This window comes from Megascapheus bottae, chromosome 11 (assembly GCF_031878675.1).
Source record: "Megascapheus bottae isolate mThoBot1 chromosome 11, mThoBot2.hap1, whole genome shotgun sequence".
Classification (NCBI taxonomy): domain Eukaryota; kingdom Metazoa; phylum Chordata; class Mammalia; order Rodentia; family Geomyidae; genus Megascapheus; species Megascapheus bottae.
The window spans coordinates 40,393,635-40,419,222 of NC_143519.1; the positions used below are offsets into that span (position 1 = coordinate 40,393,635).

Genomic DNA, 25,588 nt, shown 5'->3' on the forward strand with positions numbered 1-25,588 from the left:
TTTAAGACTAGTCAATTTCACTCCATGAAAACCACAGTGCTCCCCATAAACTCTGCACATCCTTCATTAGGAAGGGAAGGGAAGAGCATGAATGCCTAGGAATTTCTCTGAAAAACATGAAACATAAAGAAAACAGACAACATTGTTCTATAGGGCTTACCTAGACTCTCTCCAGACCTTTGCCTCCTCACCCAGGAAATGGAAGTGTGGCCCAGCCACTGTAGCATGTCTGCTATGAGTCTGTATTTCTCTATGTTCCAGGCCCCAACAAAGGCCTCAAGCAACCAAGAATAGGAAGAAGCTAAGGCACAGCTGCCAACATGGATGCTTCACTAAATCTACTAATAAGAGACCACCTAAAGGATGGGTAGCTTTGCTCCAACCTATCTACCATATCAAAAGGCTATTAAGGACAAAGAAAAGGGCCAGTAACACATCCTTACCAAAAGGAGGGAAGGGGCAGGGATCACATCCTGATGCCATGAAGACAGTTTCTGCCAATGAATGAATGAGGATACCTTGGATACCCATTTGTACATAATAAATCCTGGACAGGAAACATAAAAACATAGAAATGCCAGGACTGGGTCATTGTTAATAGAAAGATGTCTTTACATATATACCAGTGATGGCTGCCTGAGGTGCCATGTTGAGATAGGAAACCTCAAGAGCAAAGAAGGCCCTCTGATGGATTAATGAAGTCTACCATAAGCTCAGAAGTAGTATAAGATACATTCATACCGTGGAGCTGCAGCTCCCTAAGGTTCCATGGTATGTATTCAAGTCTCCCTGAATATGCACTAAATACTACAAGCTATTACTAAGTGAGGTCCTCTCCAACCTTATCATTCCACTGAGTTAAGTTCTTGTATTCTCACACTGTAGGAACTATATTATAACAAATCCTTATTTAATTGTACTTCCTAACTTCGCTTTTAGGCTCTATTAATATGACAGGAGAAGCAAAACCTAGCTTAGTATTCACATCTAAGCGCTGGACCCAGCAGGAGGACATTTAGAGACCAGTGGTTATTCACTCATGCAGAAAAGAAGCCCATCGTGTGGCAAAGCAAACACACTTCCCTCTTTCATTTGAGTATGGATTCAACAAAAGCAAAGTGTTCTGACGAGGGATGGGCATGGAAAAGAAGTAAGTACACTTCTGATTCTTTCATGCTTAGATTTTTTTTCTTTTAAAAAGATCTTATTAAGTTGTTGTACAAGGAAGTGATAATTCCATAAGTGAGGTCATGAGTACGATGTTTCTTGGTTGGTCAATGTCATGCCTTCCATCCTTTCACCCAATTTCCCCCTCCCATCTCTACCCTCAAGATATATAGTTCATTTTTTTCCATAATGTACCCTGAATACAATGACTGTTTGTGCTTATATTTTCTCAGTGTTTTGAATTTTCTTAAAAAATGTATATTGAAAAATGAGCTATAGGATTAAGGGTGGATATAGCTCAGGAGTAATGTAATTGAGTGGCATGCATGAAGCCCTGAGTTTGAGCCTTAGCTTGCACACACACATGCATATGCGTGCACGCACACACACACACACACACACACACACACATTAGATATAAACATGGACAAAAAAAAGCAATGAGAAAACCAAGGGTGCTGGTTCAAGGTCATTGTATGTACCTTACTCATTACATTTACTGGTAAAACAAGAACAGCACTATATTCTTGTTCTGAGATTGCCTTAACAGAGATAATAAAATCCAAGCTTGTAAATTATATTGTATTTCACCGTTGGTACATCTTTGAATTTCTCCTGTGTTAATTGGGTTACTTAGTAAAATGCCACTAAGTCAAAGACCTAGATGCTTAGCAGGATTCTGGCCTTCCCTCTCTCATTCTGCTCACCTTGTTTCTTCAAAGCCTAAGGGGATTAGAGTTCTTTACAAAAATTCCCCCACATCACTCACAGGGCTGTATGTGTGATTAACTCTGCAGGGGCTCTCTGAATCTATTAAAGAACAAATACACAAACAGAAACACCATCCCTACCAAAAAGATTGCCTAATTATAGAGTTACTCTTCTTAGTGTTCCCCTTGAAAGTTACTATGTTGCTTTATTTCCTGATGGCATGTGCCAGATGCTAGTCATTTTAGCATTGAGTACATTCATCAAAATTGTATACTTGATTTTTTAGGAGTTTTCTCTCTGGTCAGGGAATTTCAGAGTTTCAGGAAAACTGAACTTCCTCCTTTGACAGGGAGCACAGCAATGCCCTAGAAACCAGCATGGCAGGACAGAATAGCAGTCATGCCTGGTCTCCAGGGCCTATATATCGCTTCCTATTTCTCCTACTCATGGCTTCTTCTACACGTCTTAGTCCTCCCCAGCCTTCCATGGCCAATCAAGGGCTTTCCACTTGGGCTTCCTCTGTCCCTGCAGACACTGCCCTGTCCCACTCCTGGCTACATCCTGGCAAGGATGACACAGATAATCTAGACGAAGTTGAAATCATCATATTCCTCTATTATTTTTCTAAATTGCCTTTTTCCTTCCCATGACTAGGCAGTATTTTCTCACAGCTGGGGATGAACAAATTCAAAGAGATGTTCTCAAATGCATAGGTTTCCAGGAGAGAGGCCACTACATCGTGAAAATATGAAATGAGCATTTTGAGTGATTGAACAGCTCATGAAAATGTCGCTGGTTAGAAGCTCATCAGCAGTGATTCACTCTGGGCAAGGAGTCCCCTGTGGAGACTTTAGTGGCTCACATTAGGGTGTTGAGGCCTATTTTTCCAGCTGAGATAGAATAAATGGCGAGGATGCATTAACCGATGGAGGTCACAAGAGTCCCATCCAGTGAAGTGAGGGATATTTCTTTAAAGATGCCCTGGTGGTTAGAAAGACTTAGTGGAACTTGAAGACTGGTATTTCTCTTTCCCCTTAAGGATAAAGTGTCCTTTCATTTCGTAAGCATTAACTTTTGGAAGGAAAGCCTCAAGGTCAAAACTGAATCTTTTAAAATAGCAACAAAATGTCCCTGATGAGGAATATACAGTTTATTACAGTTCAACAATGTGTGTCTTAAAGCTTAAGCCATTTTTTTTCAAGATGAACACATATTAAATGAAATGCACAATATGTCTTAGTTTTATTGGACTGCTGTAATGAAATACTAGAGGCTACATGCCTTATAAACAACAGAAGTTTATTATTCTTTTTACATTCCTAAAGGCAGAGAAGTCCAAACTCAAATCGCCAGCAGTGAAGGACAATGCGACCTCAATTGCTATCTCCTGTTTGGCCTTCTCATTGTAGTCTTGTATGATGGGAGGGGCTCAGGAACTCTCCTATGTCTCTTTCATAAGGGCCCCAATCTCAGTAGGGAGGTTTCTGGCTCCATGCAGGAATCACCACCCTAAAGCCCCAACTCCTAATGTCATCACTTTTAGGTTAGGATTTTTACCACAGGGATTTCAGGAAGATGTAAATGTCTAGTCTATAGCACCGTGCTTGAATACATAAGGTAATCAATGCATAAATTTTGTGTGTGTGTGTGTGTGTGTGTGTGTGTGTGTGTGTGTGTGTGACAGTACTGGGCCTTAAATCAGAGCCTTGCATTTTTGCTGGGCTGTTTTGCTCAAGGCTGGCATCTACCATCTACCACTTGAAATACACCCTCTCCTTAATATGCTGTTCATTTTAAAAAATTAAGTATTTTTATCTTTACTACAAAGAAGCTATACAAAGGGGTCACCATTTCATAACTCAGGTAATGAGTACACTTCTTCTTGTATAATATCATCTGTTCCTCCCCTCTCTCCTAGCTATTCCCTTCCATCCCCACCCACAAGTCTTTTAGTGCATTTTCAACACAGTGTCTAGTGAGTGCCACTACTGTCCCTTCGTTCCTGTATCTTCTCCCTCCCCTGCAAAAAAGATATGTAAACAAACAAGACAAAAAGAGAAGAAAAAATAAAAACCTCTCGTTTCCATTTTCTGGAGTTCATTTTGATAATGTCATTTTATATGATCAGAGGCACAGAGGCATGGCACCTTTATGTTCCTTTCCTAAAAGCATCCTCCTTTGGTCTGACTGTGGGTGAATGCCTGGCATCTCAACATGTAATTCTTAATTTTATAACTATAGCTATAAAACAGATAGATACACATATGATAAGCACACCACTAGAATGACAGTTATAAGTGTCATCGACACCTAAGGTACAAGTTACAAAGTCCCAAGGACCTATAGCAAATTGCCATAATACTAGATATTCAATATTACAAGCATGTGAGGAGATATCCAGTCTGTTTACTTCAACCATCCCTTTTGAGACCTGCAGCAGACTTCTCTGTGGAAACCCCACTTCCTATCTTAGGACTTTTCAAGAGATTACATATCACACTGTTCAGGTGATTGCAAAAAGCAATCACAACACAGATAAGAAGATACCTGCTTAATATCCTTTAGTAAGCAGCACTTCAAATGAAATCTACATTAATCTTTATCTTGTAAAGCATGGTCTGACTTTAACCAACTTCTGGATCATGTTAAACATCAACTTGGCACCTTGTTTCCAGCCCAGACATAGCCTCTCTGCCAGTTTACACCCATCTGTCACTGCCTCTAAAGATCCAGGATCCTGTCTGCTCTGGCCTTTGTTCAGTACATTTTCTGCTTTTAGATAGCTTCCACCCTTTCAAATTCCCCTTTTCTTCTCTTTCTTCTGTCTGACTACCTGACTTACTCCAATATAATCTATGGGCGAAACCTAAATATCACTTCTTTAGAGAAATCTGTCAGAACTACCCACCCTCATAGCTGCTGGCCAAGGTAGGGTCCCTGTCTCTCTGTAAAATATCCACAAATACAAATCACAGTGGTGAATCTGATTTATCATTTGTGGTGATTATTTGCAGAATTATTTAGATAAGCTCTACTTCTGTAAAATATCATCTGTCTGCCATGTGAATTTTTGTTTCTCTGATTCCTTGTAAAATATTGCATACTTTTTGAACTTCCAGTAATATCATATGAATAAATAAATATAAAAATGCATGGCCTTAATGTCTTAGGGAGAAAAATGTAAATAGGTGTGTAAAGTGTAACAGAGTTGTCAAAGATATACGATATCACCTACCTAAACTGTGAAACCCAAGTCAAGGCCTATTTGTTTTCTGACACTAGATAATAAGAAATCTTTCAATGGTATAGTAAATGAAGCCACGAAATGTGTGGGCATCATCACTGCTGTGCACCAGGCTTTCTGCCTGCCTTAATAACACCTGGGTCAGAAAATGTTATCTGCAATATCTGAAGGGACTCAAGACAGGAAGGGTGCTGGCATGAGTACTAGTTCCACTTTCAACGTGAGCATATGGTCTGGCTTGCTGACAGCTTGCCGACAAGCCAGTGCTTTTGTGAGTATGTGCATGCTGATGAGATGGTTCCAGCAGGACTCACAAGTTCCATTAGTTTTCTGACCACTGCTCTCATGTCAAACCTTGGAGCCCAGTAACACACAGGAGTCTACTAGATCACAAGAGGAGAAGATAAAGGAGGGATTTGGGAACTTGACTGGAGATCAGGCTGACACCTGGATAGAGAGTCAGGTCCTATCTTCACAGCAGAGTATGGCAGAGGCACACAGGTCCCCAGGGTGGCAAGTCTGTCTGTGTGCTGTAGATGGCAAGGCTACATCCTGTCTGCCCTTTCTTTCTGACTTCCAGGTCACTGAAGTGGACTGCTCACCATTTCCTTCTAAGAGATTCTTTAGGTTTATCACATGCAAAAAAAAAATCAGCTTTCTTCCTCTACTTTCTTCGATTCTTGCCTTTCTCCACCTTTCATGATATGACCCCACCATTGTCTCAGTTTCTAAGTCCAGATTCCCCAGGAGTCCATCAGGACTCCCCAGTGACCCATCTTAACATGCCTGAGGTTTTGACAGTGATATATCTCCAGGGTGCTTTCGTATGGCTCCATCTTTACCGCTAGGCTGTAATTGGAGTTACTGCCAACACTCTCTCATCTGGGTAACTGCCCACAGTCTCCTATGTGAGATTCTTGTTGCCAATTTTTCACATCACCATGGGTGCTCAGAGAGCTCACAGAAGTCCTTCACAGAAAGGCTGGAGTAGTCTTCTGACTACTCTGCCTCTCATTCTGCTGGGACATCCTGTAGCATGCTTTCTTATCTATTAATAAGATAACTACTGACTGGGTTGATTTGCATTTGCTTATTTACTCTTTCGTGTTTCTCCCACTAGAGTCTACAACATAACAGGAGAGCCTATGTTTTCTATTGCTTGCATTCAGCACAACATCTGGCTTAGTAAATCCAGTTAAAAGGGTGATGCTTGAGGAGATGAAAGGATTTAACAAGTGCCTCTTCATATCTGGGCACATTAAAGAGGATAAAGGTGTTCCTGGGAGGATTAAACAACCCAAGAAGGAAACTTAAAAAAAATCAGAGGAAGCAGAGAAGAATTAAAATGAGTAAGAACACCAGAGAAGGAAAGTAGATAACAACAACAAAAAAGACAGTGAAAAGACTATACCCCACCAGGCCCTCCCATGAGTGAAGGGAAATTCTCAGAGCAGCAGGAAGCAAGCAACAGGATGACCTCAGAGCTTCTGAGGACTAGAGGGCAACAAAGAAGTAGTAGCTTAGAACCAGTCATCCCGGGTGGGAATGTGGCATGGCCTTGCATATACTCCTTCCCCTGGCAAAATGGCAAAAAGGTATTTTGCCTTTTAGCAACAAGTATTTGAAGTATGACAAATATGGAATGTTATGAAACATGAGATAAACGGTGACTGTCACCTCCAGTTAGTACTAGTATAGTACTTACGGTTCTGTGCACAGGTTGTCGCAAAAAGAAAAGGGGATCAACCCTGCAATCCTTTGCAATCCTAGATACTCAAGAGGCTGAGATAGTTTGAAGCCATCCTTGGCAGGAAAGTCTATGAGACTCTGATTTCCAATCACCAAATGTCAGGAGTGGAACTGTGGCTCGAATGGCTGAGTGCCAGCCGTGATTGGAAAAGGCAAGGGACATTGCGAGGCCCTGAGTTCATGTCTCAGTACCAGCATCTATCTATCTATTATCTATCTGTCTGTCTGTCTGTCTGTCTGTCTGTCTGTCTATCTATCTACCTACCTACCTACCTATCATCTATGCTTCAGTATGTATGTGTGTATTATGTATGTATGTATGTATGTATGTATGTATGTATGTATGTATGTATCTATCTATCTATCTATCTATCTATCTATCTATCTATCTATCTCTAGTTCTAATCTATCTACCTGACTATCTACCTATATTATGTGGTAAGATACATATTTTATTTTTTTATTGTAATTAGTAAAAGGGTTACATGATATTTGCCAGATAGAAGGTGCATTAATTCACATACATTGATACCCTTTCACATGTCTTGGTACCCATTGCCCTCCCCCCCACCCCCCTATAAGATACATATTTTAAATTCAACTATGCATATGTATGGATATGCATATATACATGAAAACTGAGAAAAAAAGTTTCAAGATTTCAGGGAGTTACATGACCATCACAAAAGAGTTATAGTGAGACTTAAAAATATAGAATGCCAACATTCCATAAGAACACAAACACAAACATAAACAAGATCATAAAGCAAAGAAAAAAGGATGATGGTAGTGGAAAACCACAGTAGACAGGTAATATCTGCTGTGAATAGGTGCATATTGGTGTGTCATATGAAATGTTGGTGAACAGTTCTTAAAGATGAAATCAAGATAAAATCCTATATACTAGTTTCTACTTTTTGAAAATTGTACATTGAACATTAACATAGTGAAGCCTTTGAGAAAACCCACAAAATAATTTAAAGTAATTCATCAGCATTTAACTTAGTTGGCTATGGTGATTGGGTCACCTAAATATTTTTTTTAATTTTTAATAGACTGATTTATTTTGCATTCATCTTTTTTTCATATATTTTTATTGTAATTAATAGAAGGGTTACATGATAGAAGGTGCATTAATTCATATACATTGATACCCTTTCACATGTCTTGATCCCCATTTCCCTCCCCCCCACCCCACCCCTCATCTTGTTTTCCCCCCTTCCTTATCCAATTTCAAATAACCAAATTATCCGATATATCAGGTAACAAAGTGAGATACTATAACAATACGAGATAACCAAGGGACAGCAAAAGAGATGAGAGATAACATAGTACATTAAGGACAACAATCATTCATTATATGACTTTGTTTCTATATCCTAGAGGTCCTTTCATTTAGCGTCATACTATATGGCCTTATGTTTCAAGGTTTTGCTCTATTGCAAATCTCTGCTAGGAGAGCCCAAGGTTTCTACTGATTATGGCAAATGAGGGAAACCATTGAGCCTAAGTTCCTTTGAGTCTGGCTTACTTCACTTAATATGATTTTTTCTGAGTCTTTCCATTTTACAGAATATTGAATTCATTTAACAATAATGGTGGGACACCGATTTGAACAGACTAATGTAGAAAATGTAAATCTGTAACAGTGGACAAAATATTCATAATAAAATGATTAACATCAAGGAAAAATATCACAAAAACAAAAACAAATTATGGAACTAAAACGAACATTAAAGAGTAGGTAGAGATAAACACTGATAAACTATACCTTTGAAGTATAGGATATAGGCCTCAAGCAAAAAAAAAACCACAATGGTATATTTTGCACAAAGAAAAGTCATTCAAACTAATGATTCAAGTGTGAAGAAGGTAAATAGAAGTTCATTATCATGCAACCATGATAATGAAAGGGAAGAAGATTCCTGGAGAACATTTGTAGGCACACATGAAACCATCAGGAAGATATGACATGATGTTAACAAGTGATGCAGTTTCCTGGGAAATTGTTTTGATAAAATCAAGGATATGAAAAATTTACAACTTGCTTTGCTGATAATTTTAATCTCTCGACAAACTGAAGAAGCACCGAGAAATGGGATTTAGTGCCAGTTTAATTTTAACAAATATAGGAAGAGTGCTTGACCACTTAGAAATATCAGAAACATTGGGATAAAGCCAAGTGCTCATAAAATCCAACCTCTTCATAATCCTGTCAGAGATGTTTTAGAGAGGATTTCTTAGAGGAAATATTCCACTAAATAATTTTCAAGTCCCTCCTGAAACATTAGAGACTGCCTATAACATCCTTCAGTTACACTGAGCCCCAGAGAAGGCCAACATGAACACTGAGGGTAGAACTCATTCCACTAGCTCTGTGGCTAGGTTGAAAAGAAAGAACTAGTACTACTTACCAGGTACAAAAAAAGATACAATGCTTCCTACAAATATGTTATAGAATCATGTAAGGTGGTGCTGGAGACACAAAAAAAGAGAGATCAATAAGCAGATAATATGCTTCAGAAAAAGGGAACAAATGTGCAAGAATTTAATTTCTGGTAAGAGAAGGCAAAGCCAACAAAGGTATGGAAAATTAGAAATACATTTTCACGTTTAGAGTAGGTTAACCTTTATATTCATAAGTGCAGTTAAAGAATACATTAAGGAAAATATTTGAAAAGAAATAACATTAAAGAGGCAAAAAACAGACTAGATAAATATTCTTAGGTAATAAGAAATTAAGGATTACATGGTACACCAAATAACCTAATACATGTCCATTCAAAACAAAATTACCTAAAGAATTCCCTTTGATGAATGTACATAGGATGAGAATAACCTACTTAGCAGAAGGAAGTAATATGAATAGGAAATAAAATGGAAGCAAGACCAGAACAAAGTATGCTAATCTGTCATTGCAACACAAAGCCAGGAAAATCAACTGAAAAGGAGGAAATACTGATTTGGGTTCAGGGTTTGCAAGGTTCTATCCATGGTCACTTGGCTCTATCACTTTGGGCCTGTGGTAAGGGATAAGATCATGCTGGAAGCACAGGAAGAACAATAGAGGAAGAAAGGAAGGGAAGAAAGAGGAAGAGTTGGGCAATGACCCTTATATCCTATCAAGGGCCAACCTTCAATGACTTAACATCCTTTCACTAAGCCCCACCTCCTAAGGTCTACTACATCCCAATAGTACCACCACACACTAGGCTAAGAATTGAGTGTGGAGGTCTCAATTTATCAAAGAATGGAAAGTCACAATGTCATTTTCAGAATATCCAGTTAAGAAATAGTATATTTGGTTTTGGGGAAAATTAATTGCCCTGTATGTAGCAAGAAAGATTAAAATGTTTTGTCTTTTGACCTGCTAGTTCTTCATGTGGGAATATACCCACGGGAAATAATGCTAAGTGCTAGAAACTCATATGTTCAAATGTGTTCACAGTGATATTATTTGTTTGGAAAAAAAGAGCTACAATTCAGTGAATGTTTTCTATAGATGCATGGGTTCTATGATTTTTGGGAGAAAGTTATCCCATTTGAATCTCACATCAATTCTATATAAATATGATCACTTTGTCAAAGACAAGGTAAAATGCTTTTATATGCTGAGATTGAGTTCTCTAAGAAACTTGGCTAGTAAAAGTGGTATATATTTTTACTCATCTATTAAAAAGAATGATACTACCCACTTGTAAAGAAATGGCAAATCTTGGAAAATTTGTGTTAACTGAAATAGTCAGGCCTGGAGAGCCAGAGGATACATGTTTTCCCTTATATGCAGAAGCTAGATTTAGCTTATAAACTTATAAGGAGATATGTTGGGTGGTATGCAAGTATATACAAATTATTAACTGAAAATACAGTAGATTCAAGGGAAACTCAGCAAAATAGAATAAAAGGAAGTAGTATCTGAATGGGGTGAAGTGGGTCAAGGGAAAAAGGAGTAGAGAAATAAAGAAAAGACAGAGAGAATGTAGTCAAGAATCCAATGGATAGCCTCCAAAATTAAGAAGAGTATAGGACAGGGTAGGTAGAGGAGGGATGGATGCGAATGTTGAAAGAAGTGACATTAGTCAAGATACATTGTCTTCCTAAACTGCTTTATTACATGAAAACACCTTTGTACAACATCTTAAATGATAATAAAAAAATTAAAGTATGAAGAGGGAGAAACACTCTAAATGAAAACATTCAGAATGGCTAAACTGGGAATGACTTATATGATGAATCATTTAAAAATTTAATACAGAAGTACAAATAAAAAATTGAAAATATGTTAATAAAATTCGCAATAAAACATTTTATATTCATTATGATAGCCAGATGGTAGAGTGCTTGCTTAGCATGCACAAAACCCTGGGTACGATTCCTCGATACCATATACACATAAAAAGCCAGAAGTGGTGCTATGGCTCAAGTGGTGCTATGGCTCAAGTGGTAGAGTGCTAGCCTTGCAAAAGCTGAAGGACAGTGCTCAAGCCCTGAGTTCAAGCCCCAGGACTGGCAGAAAAAGAAAGAGAGGGAGAGGGAGAGAAGAGAAAGGAGAGAGAGGAAGAGGGAGGGAGACGAAGGGAGGGAAAGAGGTGGGGGGGATGAGAATACATAAACACTAACAGAACAAAACTGGACTAGCAGCCAGTTCAACCAACATTTCTGGCTAATAGCCCTGAGACCAAAGCAAAGAGAAGCTCTGTTGTCAGACAGGGAAAAGGCGGAGAGGAGGCTAAGGGAGACTCCAAAAGGCTCAAAAACAATTTGGCTAATACAGAAGAGATAAAAAAAAAAGTAATGCAGGGCAGATACGGTGAATCTTCTATAATGAGTAGGGCTGTAATTCTTTTCATGGTAAGATGATGGGAAAATCATACATTGGTCACAGTTAAAAATGTCAGAAGACTCAAAAATCATAAGGAAAAATAATGAATTATTGAGGGTTTGGCTAACTGTAGAAGTCATAGCATACTTTCTGAGAGAAACGTGAGGTAAGACAATAGTAATTTGATGTCTAAATATTTCCATTAGGTATCTGGGAAAACATGGAAGAATAGAAGTCGTTACATTTACACGTCACAAGAAAGTACCTGTCCAGATATGCTTTTGCAAATAGGGCCCGTGTAATAATCACCTGTGCAATCTATAGAAAGTGTCATTTATTAGTATGTCCCCATAGACTAATCTTCAGTTGTATGTATACTAAGGCATTTTGAAGAATTGTATACATATCTTAAGCAGATGTTTTATGATTCAAAAATGTATTTTTTTCTGTCCATTTTCCCATTTCCTACCTACCCTCATATCTTCTTGTCTTATTAAAAAATATTTTAAGATGGGTGCAGTGGCTCATGCCTAAAATCCTAGCTACTCAGGAAGCTGAGATCTGAGGATCACAGTTCAAAGCTAGCCCATGCACTAAAGACCTTGAGACTCTTATCTCCATGTAACCACCAAAAAACCAGAAGTCGCGCTATGGAGTAGTGCAGTAGCCTCGAGCTGGAGAGCTCAGAGACAGTGCCCAGGCCCAGAGTTCATGCCCTATGACTGACAAAAAAAAAATTTTTAAATAAAACATAGGTCCAGGCATAATGATATTCTCCAGTGAGCCTAGCTACATGAATGGCACGGGCAGGAGGATCAAGATTCAAGGCCCACCATGGGTCAAAGCACAAATCTTTACTGAACACTAAAACAAAATAACAAGTGAGCAAATGCTACTCAAGTAGTAGTGTACCTACATAGCTACCACATGGGAGGCCCTGAATTTAAAATGTGTATGTATGTATATATTTGTATTTAAATACACATACTAAAAATACATGACTTCTCATCTGTTATACTTGAACAGCACACACACACACACACACACACACACACACACACACATACACACACACATGAGAAAGCAAAGGAAAGAACATATTAAGTACATAGGTTTGTGGACAGAACTTAATCCCAAAGGCCACCTGCCTAGTGCATACTCTCTACCCTCATGCAGCATGCTGTACCAAAGGGAAATGTTGGGCTATTGCAACAAAAATTTTGACATACTTTGCTGTCACCGCTCTCTACTGCATGTCCTGGGAAGGCAAGGACCGTTTCTGCTTGCTTATGGATTAACCCTTGTTTTGGGCACAAGGGAGCTAGGGTTTGTGTTGAGTAAATGAGTGGTGGTGTTGCCCTCACAGCCCCAGTGATCAGTCTGGAAATGTCCATATCACAAGTCTGGTCTGTGCTATTACCAATACCTGATTTATGTTATATGTTATTCTTATTATTGGGCCCTTTTCCAGTTTAGATAGACATGCCTCTCAAGAAATTCTAAGCATTTATATTTTAGGTTTCAAAGCACTTTTTACCACCACCCACATGTAAAGTCTTCAGTGATCATGTGTCAAATGAAATGGTCAAATCTTTAAATGACCTTTGATGAGGTGATACTTCTAAACATGTTATTTATCAATTGCATTGTGTTGCTATTCCAGAAAGTAATGGACAGAAAATGTAACATTTCGTGTCAGTTGAGCTTTTTTTTCTGGCTACCACTTCAGAGCTGGAAAAGTTACGTGTTTTTTCTCCTTGTAATATGGGAACATTAACATGAACCATGACAAAATTGGATATTTATCTGTCTCAAACAAAAATTGCATCAAATGGGAGAATGTATGAGAATGAGTTCTATAAATGGAAAGAACTAGCCACTCTGTCTACCAATATGGAAATGCAACCGGTGTCACAAGTCTACGGAGAAGACCTGCCGTGGACGGCAGTAACCTATAGGATGACCTCCTTTGACAATGGCTGGCAGGCAGGAGAGCAAGAATCCCCAGAACAGTCTGCCAAACATGGCCTGATCCTAAATCAAAGAGCATGTTCAACACACATGGCATAGAGAGATTACCGAGCACCTGTCACCCTCACCCTTTGGCATGGCCACAAGTTATCTTTGAAACCAAGAAAAAGCTTACCAGACACAAGCTGCTGTCCGGGCAACCCCACAGGAACCATGCCCAAGTTGTTCATGGCTGTGGCCCAGGCTGTGGGATCTGAAACGGACATGTTGAGCTGGGTTGTGTCTATTGCTATGCTCCCCAAACCATCGGCCGCTGTGGAGAGAGCAAACTCTGTCTTAGGGTCATCATTTGTAGAGATAGGAGGCTTCATTTCACACATTCCCATGCTATTAAAAAGAATCAAGCAATATGCTCTACAGGACTTCCCCCACCCCCTCCAGACATAAACAAAGATTTCTCAAATACTTTCTGGGAGTTAACTTTATGACATGTAGTTTGTATTCCATTTAGGAGACAGTTCTGAAGAAAAAGAAAGAACTGCTTCCTTATGTGGATGAAATATCATTAATTAAATGGGTTGAGTGGTTAAGTATTCTCCAAGGACTAATCAGCAAATCACCTGGCTAGTAGACTAAGGACTAATGCATCTTTTTCCATGAGTGATTCTGGACCAGGCATACCTTCTAATCTATGTAGTGGGAAAACTGACCCAAATACACTGTACTCAAAAAATGGTATGTTGAATTGAAATCCCTTTCTACAACTAGTTAAATGTAATAAAAATAACAAAGTAGGAAACAGTTGCTAAGACTCAGTACTGTCCTTATTGTTTTATCTTCCTTCCTTTGAAAGCTTTTCACTAAGGAAAAGTGACTTTTCCAAAATATTTCTTGTAGGCACTGGCTGTCATAAAATAAATAAAAATGTAAAACAGGTGACACAGAGCTTTAAAAAATGGCAGGATTTGAGTTAATGCTTTGGGTTTTCATGAATTTCATGGCCTGGTTGATTTTCAAGGCCTCAGCCTCTGGCTCTATGTTTGCTTCTATGCCTGAGCAAGCCATAGAACCAACCAGAAGCCTTCCCAACCAGAAGGCAAAAAGCCTTCTTTACATACTCTGGTGTCCAGCATTAGTTACCTGAAGCCATCATCTGAGGAAGTTCCTGGGGACACTGGGTGATACTTTCAACTCGTGCTGCATCTACCATTGAATGACAAGCATTCTGGGAGGCTGGGATGCTCTGATAGCTGAATGCAGGGTCCCTTCTGAGATCATCAGATTCTGCAAAAGGGGACAGAAGAGTACTAAGAAACTTAATAATTAACTCGGACAGAATGAACTCCAAACAACCAAGAGCAACTTCCAGCATTTGCAAGTAGAAATAAAGCTGTTTCCTGTCCATCCTTTAGTAACTGTCTTATGGTTCCGTTTCTTGGAACACAAGGGGTCAACCTGTTCATCCCTTCACCTGGCACCCAGCTGGCTTGATAAACAGAGCCATCTGTAAGTGCATATACGTTTTGTCTCCTACTGAAGAGTATCCATAGCCAGAGTTTATCAGTCCTGGCACAGGTTTTTCCATACACTGAACATCAATGGAGAAAACAGATGAAGATCGAGGTGATATTTGTAAGGTAAAATATTAATTGATGTTATTTTGATGACTGCTGCCTGTGAAATGTATTTAGAGCAGAAAAATAGTCAGGAGGAAGAGTAAGAAAGAGTAAAAGCCCTTTTACTGTTAATCTGGCAAAGGAGGAAACCTGAGCTACAATAGTCAGGAAAAGCCAGAGGAAAGAACAAGCTGTCTGTAAAGGAAATCTAGAGGATGGAGGTGGAAAAGGAAAACCATTTGTCATTTCAGTTGTACGGAATGATAACTTTAGTCAATACTTGTTCCGAATTTTACTTAGAACTGCACAGCTTTTATAAGCACACACACATACATTCACAATCCACATTTTTTATTGTAATTAATAGAAGGGTTACATGATATTTGCCAGATAAATGGTGCCTTAATTCCCACACAATGATACCCTTTCACATGTCATGGTCCCCATTTCCCTTCCCCCCTCCCCCACCCCTCATCTTGCTTTCCCCTGTTCCCTATCCAATTTCAGATAACCAAATACAATTATATCCGATATATCAGGTAACAAAGTGAGATAGTGTAACAATATGAGATAACCAAGGAACAGCAAAACAGTTGACACATAACATAGTACATTAAGAACAACAATCATTAATTATATGGCTTATGTTTACATCATATTTTAAATGACAAGTTTAACAAACAATTGTTCAAGGAGGGAATCTCTAATTACATTCTCTGGGACTTAGTCTTTAGAACTTAATCAAAATTAGGCTAACGGTTTGTATGTCATAGAAACATATCAGTTTATGAAATAAAACATTATGATTATAGTCATAGGTTTTTTGTCTATATAGTTATGTTTGTATTTCCATTACCATGTCCATTGCTTTGGGTATGCAGTTATTGAGTCCTCGCTCTTGTAATGAATGTATTTTTGTTGTATACGAAAGTCTTTTTCTAATATATATATAAATAACAATAAAGTCCCAAGCACAGGTATAACATCCCTCTCAATGTTATGCTGTAGAATACTATCACTTCTCTTCACCATTAAAAATGCAAACCCAGAATATTTATGTGTTCCTTTTTTTTTTTTTGGTTTTGTCAGTTGTGGGGCTTGAACTCAGGGCCTGGGCACTGAACCTCTTTATATTCAAGGCTTGAGCCACTGCACCATTTCCCATTTTTGAGTGGTTAATTGGAGATAAGACTTTTGTGCCCAGGCTGACTTTGATTCTTAGATCTTAGCCTCCTGAGTAGCTAGGATTACAGGCATGAGCCACCAGCATTCAGCACATGTGTTCCAGTTTTTAAATGCACCTGCAATAGTTGACGACCTAGACAAAAGATCTGAAAAGTTTGACCTTAAAGAGAGATGATGAAAGGATACAAGGCTAAGTTTAAGTACTTGTCATTATTTGGGTGGAAATACTTATCTGTTTCTGTTAGTGAGCATTTTAGAATTAAATGGTTGTTCACCAAGTGAAATTTGTATGAAGTTTGACAGCGTTAGTGTGTGTTCTTGTGTTTCTTAGATATCCAGATGCAAGAATCCACAATCCCTTCAGTACTAAAATGCTTCTTGCCATGTGAGGAAAAGTTCAATTCAATTGGAAGCCTAGGTCCCTGCAGCTCAGGGATAGGTGAATAAGGAGCATAACATTTCCTTGGATTCAGTCGATCACTAGCCTCCAACAAGAAGAGGAGTAATGTAGTGATGTATTTTTCCCTATCATCTCTCATGCAGTAGCGTGAATGAGTCCAACTTTGGAAGTAAAATGTCCTTAGAACACATACGTTATATCTGGCCATGAAACCCTTACTAACCAAATGAACTCAGTATGTGTTTATGTATATTATGTATGTATATATACATATAATATATGTATACATATATCAACATATGTGTATATGTATATACACATGTATGTGTATGTGTAAACTATAAGTAAATGTAATATATATTATATATAATGCCTCAATTACCTTAAGCAGTAGGACAATCAGAGATTCTTACCATAGAAAATAAATTCAATAGCATAAGAAAAGCAGAGCTAACCTAGATGTCTGCCCTGTAGCTGTCCATTTACCAGCACTCTTTCTATGATTAAACCTCAAAGCACTTTTCTCTCTCCACTACAACCATTGCAGAGCACAAAGGCAGAGCCAGGCTAGCATGTGCTCATTCTTTTCTTAAATGGCCCTGTAGTAGAGCTGTCCCCGATCTTTGCAAGGTCACTATTTGTCTTACTTATCTTTCAAATGAAGTGTAGTTGGCTGGCTTCCTTCTAGCTCAGATCTCTCCAAATGTGCATCAATCACATCTTTTTTTCTTTCTTTTTTTTCTGTCTAATGAGTCTGTAGTTCTGAAACATTATATTAGAGAACATCCTTAACTTTGTAGGCTTAATGACTTGTGTCTCTCTGGCCACATTTCACCTTGACTTTTTGCTGTAGTATTTTAGAGATGGCAGTCACTTTGCTTAGCTCTGTAACTGTCTGTTCCAGTGATACTGCTCATTGGATTATAGTCATGTTATACAGGGACATCAAGTGTCTTGGAAACTTATAGCTCCTTCCTATACTTTCCTTGACCACCTTCATAAACTGCTATTTCACTGAAAAAAAAAAGCCTTGCTCCACTAGGAAAATGTGGTTTGTAAACCTTGATTTATCCCCTAATTGAACTCCACAACATGCAATTTATTACATTTCTCCCAATCTCCAATGTAAAAAATGTAATGGCTTTAATGACATGTAACTTCATGTGGCCAGCGACTGAGTACCTAGCATAGGGTCTCTAAGATAAGCTCAGTCACTTCCTAAGCATTTGTGATGGTCTCAAGACTGCCATGACATTGTTTACAAAGTGCAAATTAATTTTGTCACAGGACTTAGAAGAAAGGGGAGATTTATAATTAATTACTATAAGGTAATTTATGAATAGCTGCAAGAACTATTTTTGTACTCAACTAACATCTATTGTTTCTATTGAATATCTGCCTCTTTAAATGATGCAAGACTACAATGCCTGCTTTATCATTCAGGTCGATTTATTTGCCTTAGTTTTCTTATTTCTAAACTATACAAAAAATTTTCATAATGATGTTTATTTACACACAGAGATGTGGGGAGTTAAAAATTACAGCTGGTAAAGGACTTTGAATATGGTAGGCGATAATTATTATTATTTTATTTGTAAGTGTAGTGTTTCCATTAAGGTACCCTGGGATCTTTGTGTTCTACTGGATAATTATGTAATTAATTATAAAACAGTGAATAACACTTGATATTTCTAAAAGTAAATGTTGCCCTATTTTTCTGAGCCACACCTAAGTTGTAGCAGGATATTTTCCCCTACAATTCCTTTTAAAATAATGTCATTTAAAAGATACATGAAAGAAAAGGATACATGATGTTTTTCCCCTTCTAGATTTTTCCCTCCTATTTAAGTATAAAAACCATTCTGGGATATTCCAAGCTAGCCCAAGAAGGAAACTTCATAAGACTCTAATCTCCAATAAATTACTCAGAAAAAGTTAGAAGTGGCTCTGTGGCTCAAGTGGTAGACTGCTAGCCTTGAACACAGAGAGGCCTCATAATAGTGCCCAGGCTCTGAGTTCAAGTGTCAGCACTGGCAAGAAACAAAAGCAAAAATAAAAAACTTTCTAAGAGATTTATGACCAATTATGAAATTGGAAGCTTACATGTATAGATTTAACTTGTACGTGATTATCACGGAACAATCAGATATGTAAAATATCAGGCACAAAAGTAGCTTTGTCCAGAGTTTAGTGAACCTCTATCTAACCTTTTTCATTTTATTTTTTTGTTGGTCGGGGTGTTTGAACTCAAGATGTAGACACTATCCCTGACCTCTTTTGCTTAAGGCTAGAGCTCTGTCACTTGGAGCTGCCCATGAAACATAGATTCTGTTAGATAGCCTCTGGATATTTTTTTCTTTTTTTTTATTTATTTTTTATTGTAATTAGTAAAAGGGTTACATGATATTTGCCAGATAGAAGGTGCATTAATTCATATACATTGATACCCTTTCACATGTCTTGGTACCCATTTCCCTCCCCCCCCACACCCCGTACCCGTCTTGGTTTTCCCCCCTTCCCTATCAAATTTCAAATATCCAAATACAAATAAATTCAATATATCTGGATATTTTTTTAATTAAAAATGACTTTGTTGGATCGAATCCTTAGGTTCATGCCTAGTATAGTAACAATGTTATTTATTGAGAGAAATGGAATTATTACTAACAAAAAAAGAATTGATAGGAAAGAGAACTTATGTCTGAAATCTTCTTCTATAGAAATTCTTCACTAATGATTCCATGGTTAATATTTACATTATAAAGGAAGACGGCTTTTTATCCAAAGCTTGCTCTGCTGTCACTGAGAAAATATTAACTTTGGTCTTCATGTAATTGGTAGCATGTTCATTGGAGCTTATAGAAATGTTCACAGATTAAAACAGTAGAAAATGCTATTAAAAATATGTCCCTTATGTATCACTATTAAACATTTGCTGATGAAAATAATAAGGGAAACATTTCTTTTTTTGATTGGAAGTGCAGACAAATCTTCTCTTGGAAAGATAACTAGGAAGCTTAGTGTCTTTCATTTGATTAGTAAAACTTGCACTACTACTTCTCCACAAAGGATTTGCTCTACCTACTGCAGACAGTTACTACATAGGATTCTCAGGAGACTGGGTTCTGTTAACTACTGGGTATTTCATTTTACTGATCAAGGAGTGGAGAGGAATCTACAAGATTGGGGGCAGAGTGGAATTATTCTATAGAATGTGATAGAAGAAAAGACAAACGCAACTGGGCACTGGTAGCTCACACCTGTAATTCTAGCTACTCAAGAGGCTGAGACCTGAAGATCACAGTTCAAAGGCAACCCAGGCACAAAAGTCCACGAGACTATTATCTCCAATTAACCAGAAAACTGGAAGTAGTGCTGTGGCTCAAGTGGTAGAGTGTTACCCTTGAGCTGAACAGCTCAAGGCCCAGAATTCAAGCCCCACAACCTCCAAAAAAAAAGAAAGGAAGGAAGGAAGGGATGGAGGGAAGGAGAGAGGGAGGGAAGAAAGGAAGGAAGGAGGGAGAGACAGAGAGATGGAGGGAAAGAAAAGATCAAAGTAGACTGCCTTGAGAGGGAACAGAAATGTGACCGGTGATCATCCATGAATACACGTGAGTACAAAGAAGATAAGTGTCTAAAGCGCATGTTCAGTGTGCTCATTACAAGTACACAATGTAAATGTTCTTCCTATTCCTTCTGTCGAAGTGTTAAGACTGTACAACTCCGCAATTGTTTTCTTCCAGTACTGGAGTTTGAACTCATGGCTCACAATTGATCAACTCGTGTGATCAGCTAGTACTCTATTACTCACATCTCTGGCTTAGATTCTTGGTAGTTAATTGGAGATGGAATCTCATAGACTTTTCTACCCATGCTGGCTTCAACCCACAATCATTCTTACTAACTGGGATTGTGGCTGTGAGACACAAGGGTTCAGCAAGGCCTTTGAATTTGGGGAATTCTAGAGAAGGTAGTTTAATGATAATGAAAAGATGGGGTAGGTAGCTGATAATGGAGAGAATCGAAGATCTTCCATGATAAAGCATAAGATTTTTCAAGTCTGTTAGATATACAGAGTTCTGATTAATTATTAATGATTATGATCAGTTGATTAACAGCAAGTGACAGCACTAAAGTTTCTAAGAAAAGATTAAGATAGGGCATATTAAGCAGGAATTTATGAATGAAATTCATGATGGAAGAAAGGTTACCTCTTAGGAATGGCATGGGCAGAAGTCTGAAATACAAAGAAATGAGTATAGGAAGGGATAACTCTGTATCATTCTGTATTTTACAGTATCATTATCACACTAATGAAGTCAGAAAGATTTTTAATATCTAAATTCTTATCCATATATTTATAAAATCCCTGATTCTTTTCAAAAGCATCACTGTTTGACATTCATCACCTCACAGCACACCTGAGAAGAAACGGAATTCCTATTCTGAGCAGCTCTTCAGGTTCCCTTTGAGCTAGGAAGACAAAGGAGTGCTACCTTCCTTCCTGTGTGCTCCTCTAGGTAGTGATCTGAGCCTCCTTCTGTCCCCGAATAGTCTCACTTGCTGCTCATCTTCCTAAACTTAAGTCTAGATGATAAAGCAAGTCAGTTATTTTTGTAGATAGCTAGCAGTCACAGCACATGGAATGTGGCAAGTGCTCTCTTTCTCTCACTCTCCATGTAATTATTATATTTATATATTTATAAAGTATTTCAAATTCCATATAAATATTATGTCATTTTTCCAAATGAGCTTGTACATGAAAAGGAGAAAGAAAATAAACATGGAGGAAAAGAAAAAAGAAGGAATATATGAATAGCACTAAGCAAAATGTTCACTTCCAGGATTCTATCCCAAAGCTTAGATTCCTGAAAGTTAGAGAATGCAAAGAATGAATCTTGGAAATTTGAATGCAGATGAACTTGAAGTGTCAAAGGAAAACAATTTTAGAAAAATCTGTTGGAGATTATAAGATAAGCTTTGGTGCGCTTAACAAGTCATCTGCTTGGATTTGAGATCTCACGTCTCCCAGCAGCCAGTACCGGGTCATAAGCAGGTTACAGCGATGCTCTTTTGTGAGACTTCTTGCAGCTGCTCTTTGAATAATCCCCAATCTATAAATAGCTGCATCTCTATATCCATTAAAAAATACATTAGTACAACAAAGGCATGTATGTATAATAAAGGAATGAAATCACTGGAAGAAAGGAAAAGTTTCAATTTGACATATATCACAGAAGATGAAAAGCATAAGACTAGTTCTTAAACACAAGATTTCATTGCAGGTCTGTGGTTGTATTCTCCACAAAAAATTCTCATTTGTTAAGCAGTCCATTTTAAACTATAAATCATCTTTATTCTAGGGGCAGAATGACTACTGGTAAATAATGTTTTACTTGTGGCATGGCTGCCATAAAAAGGCAAGAGAGACAGACAGACAAGACACAGACACACAGAAGGTGAGAGGCAAAAGTATTTTTCTGAAATCACGCAAACACAGTGACCAAATTTGCCCATGCAAGTAAACTAACATGGGTAAAAGAATAAAGTGAGCATGCTTATATATATATATATATATATATATATATATATATATATATATATGTGTGAAAGGAAAGAGATAAAATTATTTTTTCCCAGGAAAACTTTGCTTTTGACAAAGCATAAACATTATACTTTAAGACTGAACAAATGGCAGAAAAGCAATCTTGAGACCTTGAGGAAAAATTACATCTCTTACAAAATAAAACAGGCCTGGATGCCATTGTGAAAATAGATAATGTTTAATTCTTGGTGTAGACAAGTCTTTTGTTTGTTTTTTGTTGTTGTTTTCTTATACAGGGCTTTCCACATTCAGACCATTCACAATGTTCTGGGAAGGGCACTATTGTACTAAATAATTCTCCTGAGCTGTGTAATGACTCAACTCCTTTCATTAATGTGTGTCTATCATTCACATTCACAGTTTTTTATCCTTTTTTTTTTGTTGTTGTTCTCTTCTTCCTTCTACAATGTGCTTGTCTCTGAAAGTTAATACTACTCAGCTCTGCTGCTGAATGCATTACTAAGGGAAAGCAATATCAGCTGTAATCTAGGCTAGAGCCATCAACACTGCAAGAGTCACATTTGAGACAAACTTTTCTGAGCTACCAGGATTCAGAACAAACATATTCGCCTTCATAGAGTGTGGTGGCTTAAGGAAACCAATGATAACTGAGAGCACACCAATGCCAGAATATCCCAGTTATAGAAATCTCCAGAAATGTTAGCCTTAGCTGGAAAACTTCCCTGAAGCAGAACTTTAGAAGAAAGCCACATCTGGCTTCTGACCCAAATTCTGCTGCTCATGCAGGGACACAGGGACTTAGGGAAAATAACTACTATGTGCAGAAGAAGGTTACTGAGGTTCAGCTACCATCTCAGTAAATCAGAGGCTAATTTATGAATGTTAGAAAGGCAGTTTCCACTGCTAGGTTTATGCTCTCCATTCTTTTCAAATTCACATTTGGAAAATTCTACAGGACAGACAAACAGAACATTAAGGAAAACAGATGTGCCATTCCTTAATTCCTGCTGTTTTGTGCTCAGGTTTGTTTGTTTTTCCATTATCTGCTCATTTTCTACCTGGACTAGACCATAGGAAACAAAGCTTCAAAGTAAAATATTTTAATTGCTGTGAGTAAATAACTGACCTTTAAATGGCTGCAAATTCTGGTAAATGAGTTCTTCATTTTCCAAAAGGCTCAGGTTACAGCCCTTAATCTATGGAAGCCAATCAGTAATAAAATTCAGATCAGACCCTGACCAGCCTGAACCAGTGGCTCATCTTGCTTAATGTTGCTGGCTTTAGTAGTTACAAAGAACATGTTAGTTACTCTTTAAGCTAATGTGCTCTTGCACATAAGCTAATGATGTGATTGCAATCCAATGAATAAACATTATTAGCCTTGCAGTCATGATGCCCCAGGACTTGAATATTCCACCTGATACCCTCCCTCCAATGAGTTCCCGTGGGCCAGAGACCTGGCTTTTACTAACTGCAGCAGGGTTCTGCTCTGCCACCAGAGGAAGCAAGAGCATGGATATGCCTTATTCTTCCCACCAAAATGGGGGTGAGGGATAATCCAGTAGGTTTGGTGGAGTCCTAAGTGAGTCTACAGGAACTGCAGCTGGAAATACAACTGGAAGATTCTATTTTGTAGGGAGTATTATGCTCAACAAAAGCCAAATGGATGGGCTTGGAGAAGAAGAAGCTCTGTGTGATCCAGAGGTATTCTAGATGTAATCCGGGAGGACCAGAAAGGCAGTTCTAGCCTTCAGAAATATGCATACTAATAAGATTCTGGTTCATTTTCAATGAAAGTCTTCATGTTCTGTTTTGGATAGCCAGAGACCCTTGGAAGTAAGATGGCTGTGCATCAGTGGTTTGCACAGATGTTTCTGCAGGGAATTATGTTCAGAGGAAGGCACCAGCCCCAAAGGCAGGATTGAGGATGACAGCCAAACACTGCCATTCCAAGCATAATGAATAGCTTTTCCATTCTCTCTGGTCCTGGATTTCCATAAGAAGGTGTAAATATAGTATGTCCACCATGCCCAACTTGCCCCATTAGTGCTCACGGCTCATTCACCCCGTGAACAGACGGAGACGTTTGCTTCCTAAGGAGGTGCATAGAAATCTTTCTACACAAGGGTAGCTCCTCAAACAGTGTCTCATTTCCTATTAGTGTTCCAAAGAAAATGGTCCATCTGCCTCCGGGGAGGTTTCTGTTATCCTAATTCCACTGCATTATCAAGTAGGCATTTGAAAAGTCTGCAGTAATGGTAGAGACCCAAAAACGTCTTGTGCCAATATATGATGGAAAGTACATTATTAAAAATAATGATGTAACTAGATACCTATGCACTTTCCATTAGATAATTATCAAGCCAGCATTCAGATGAAAGTTGTTTAAAGTTGAACATCATTTGTCGGAGGGGTTCTTTTCATTTCACAGATATTCCTTAGACTGCACAATTCTGCAGAAACCAGATATAGTTTTAAATGAAAAGTAGTAAGTTACAGGTAATTTCAGAAACAAAATTATAAGTCCTGTCCAAAATTCCTATAGACAGAATTATACTGATTATCAAATGTGAATGCATTTCATATATTTTTTTTCCAGTCCTGAGGCTTGAACTCAGGGCTGGAGCACTATTCTTGGGCTTTCTTAAGGCTAGCACTCTACTCCTTGAGGCACAGCACCACTTCTGGCTTTTTCTGTGGATGTGATACCAAGGAATTGAACCCAGGGCTTTGTGCATGCTGGCCAAGTACTCTACCACCAGTCCACACTCCTGGCCCCACATTTCATACATTTGACACAGCAGTTTGATCTCCAAACATAAATCTGCCATTGCCAACACAGGTTTGAAGGCATCCTGCTCAGGTCCTTCCATTCATAAGGCTCAGCTCAGGGTTAAATGCCATGCTCCGGTAGCATCTGATTTACTCACAGATGAACTTAAGTGTATCTGGGAAAGATGAGGGAAGGGAAAGGGCAACAGAGAAGCTACCAAACATGGAATTTAGAAAACACAAGATATGAACGGGAAACCTCTAGCTCATTGTACTGAATGTAATTTCATGTTGCTTAGAGAAATCATATTTATTTAGGGCTTTCTTATTTATATAAAAAAGAAACTATGCTGAATGTGCTTTGTGGGAATTACAGTATATTGCT

At 38.2% G+C, this 25,588-nt stretch overlaps 1 protein-coding gene across 3 annotated transcripts in view; it reads right to left on the minus strand.

Moving 5' to 3' along the window:
• The window catches only part of Enox1 (ecto-NOX disulfide-thiol exchanger 1), a 515,583-nt gene that overhangs the window by 177,593 nt on the left and 312,402 nt on the right, over window positions 1–25,588 (minus strand). For all 3 annotated transcript variants that reach the window (XM_090342091.1, XM_090342088.1, XM_090342090.1), the window contains 2 exons: window positions 14,805–14,948; window positions 13,840–13,977 (listed from right to left, as the gene is read on the minus strand). In XM_090342091.1, the coding sequence (XP_090198217.1) occupies window positions 13,840–13,977; window positions 14,805–14,874 (208 nt within the window). In that variant the 5' untranslated portion in view covers window positions 14,875–14,948. The remainder of the gene's footprint in view (window positions 1–13,839; window positions 13,978–14,804; window positions 14,949–25,588) is intronic.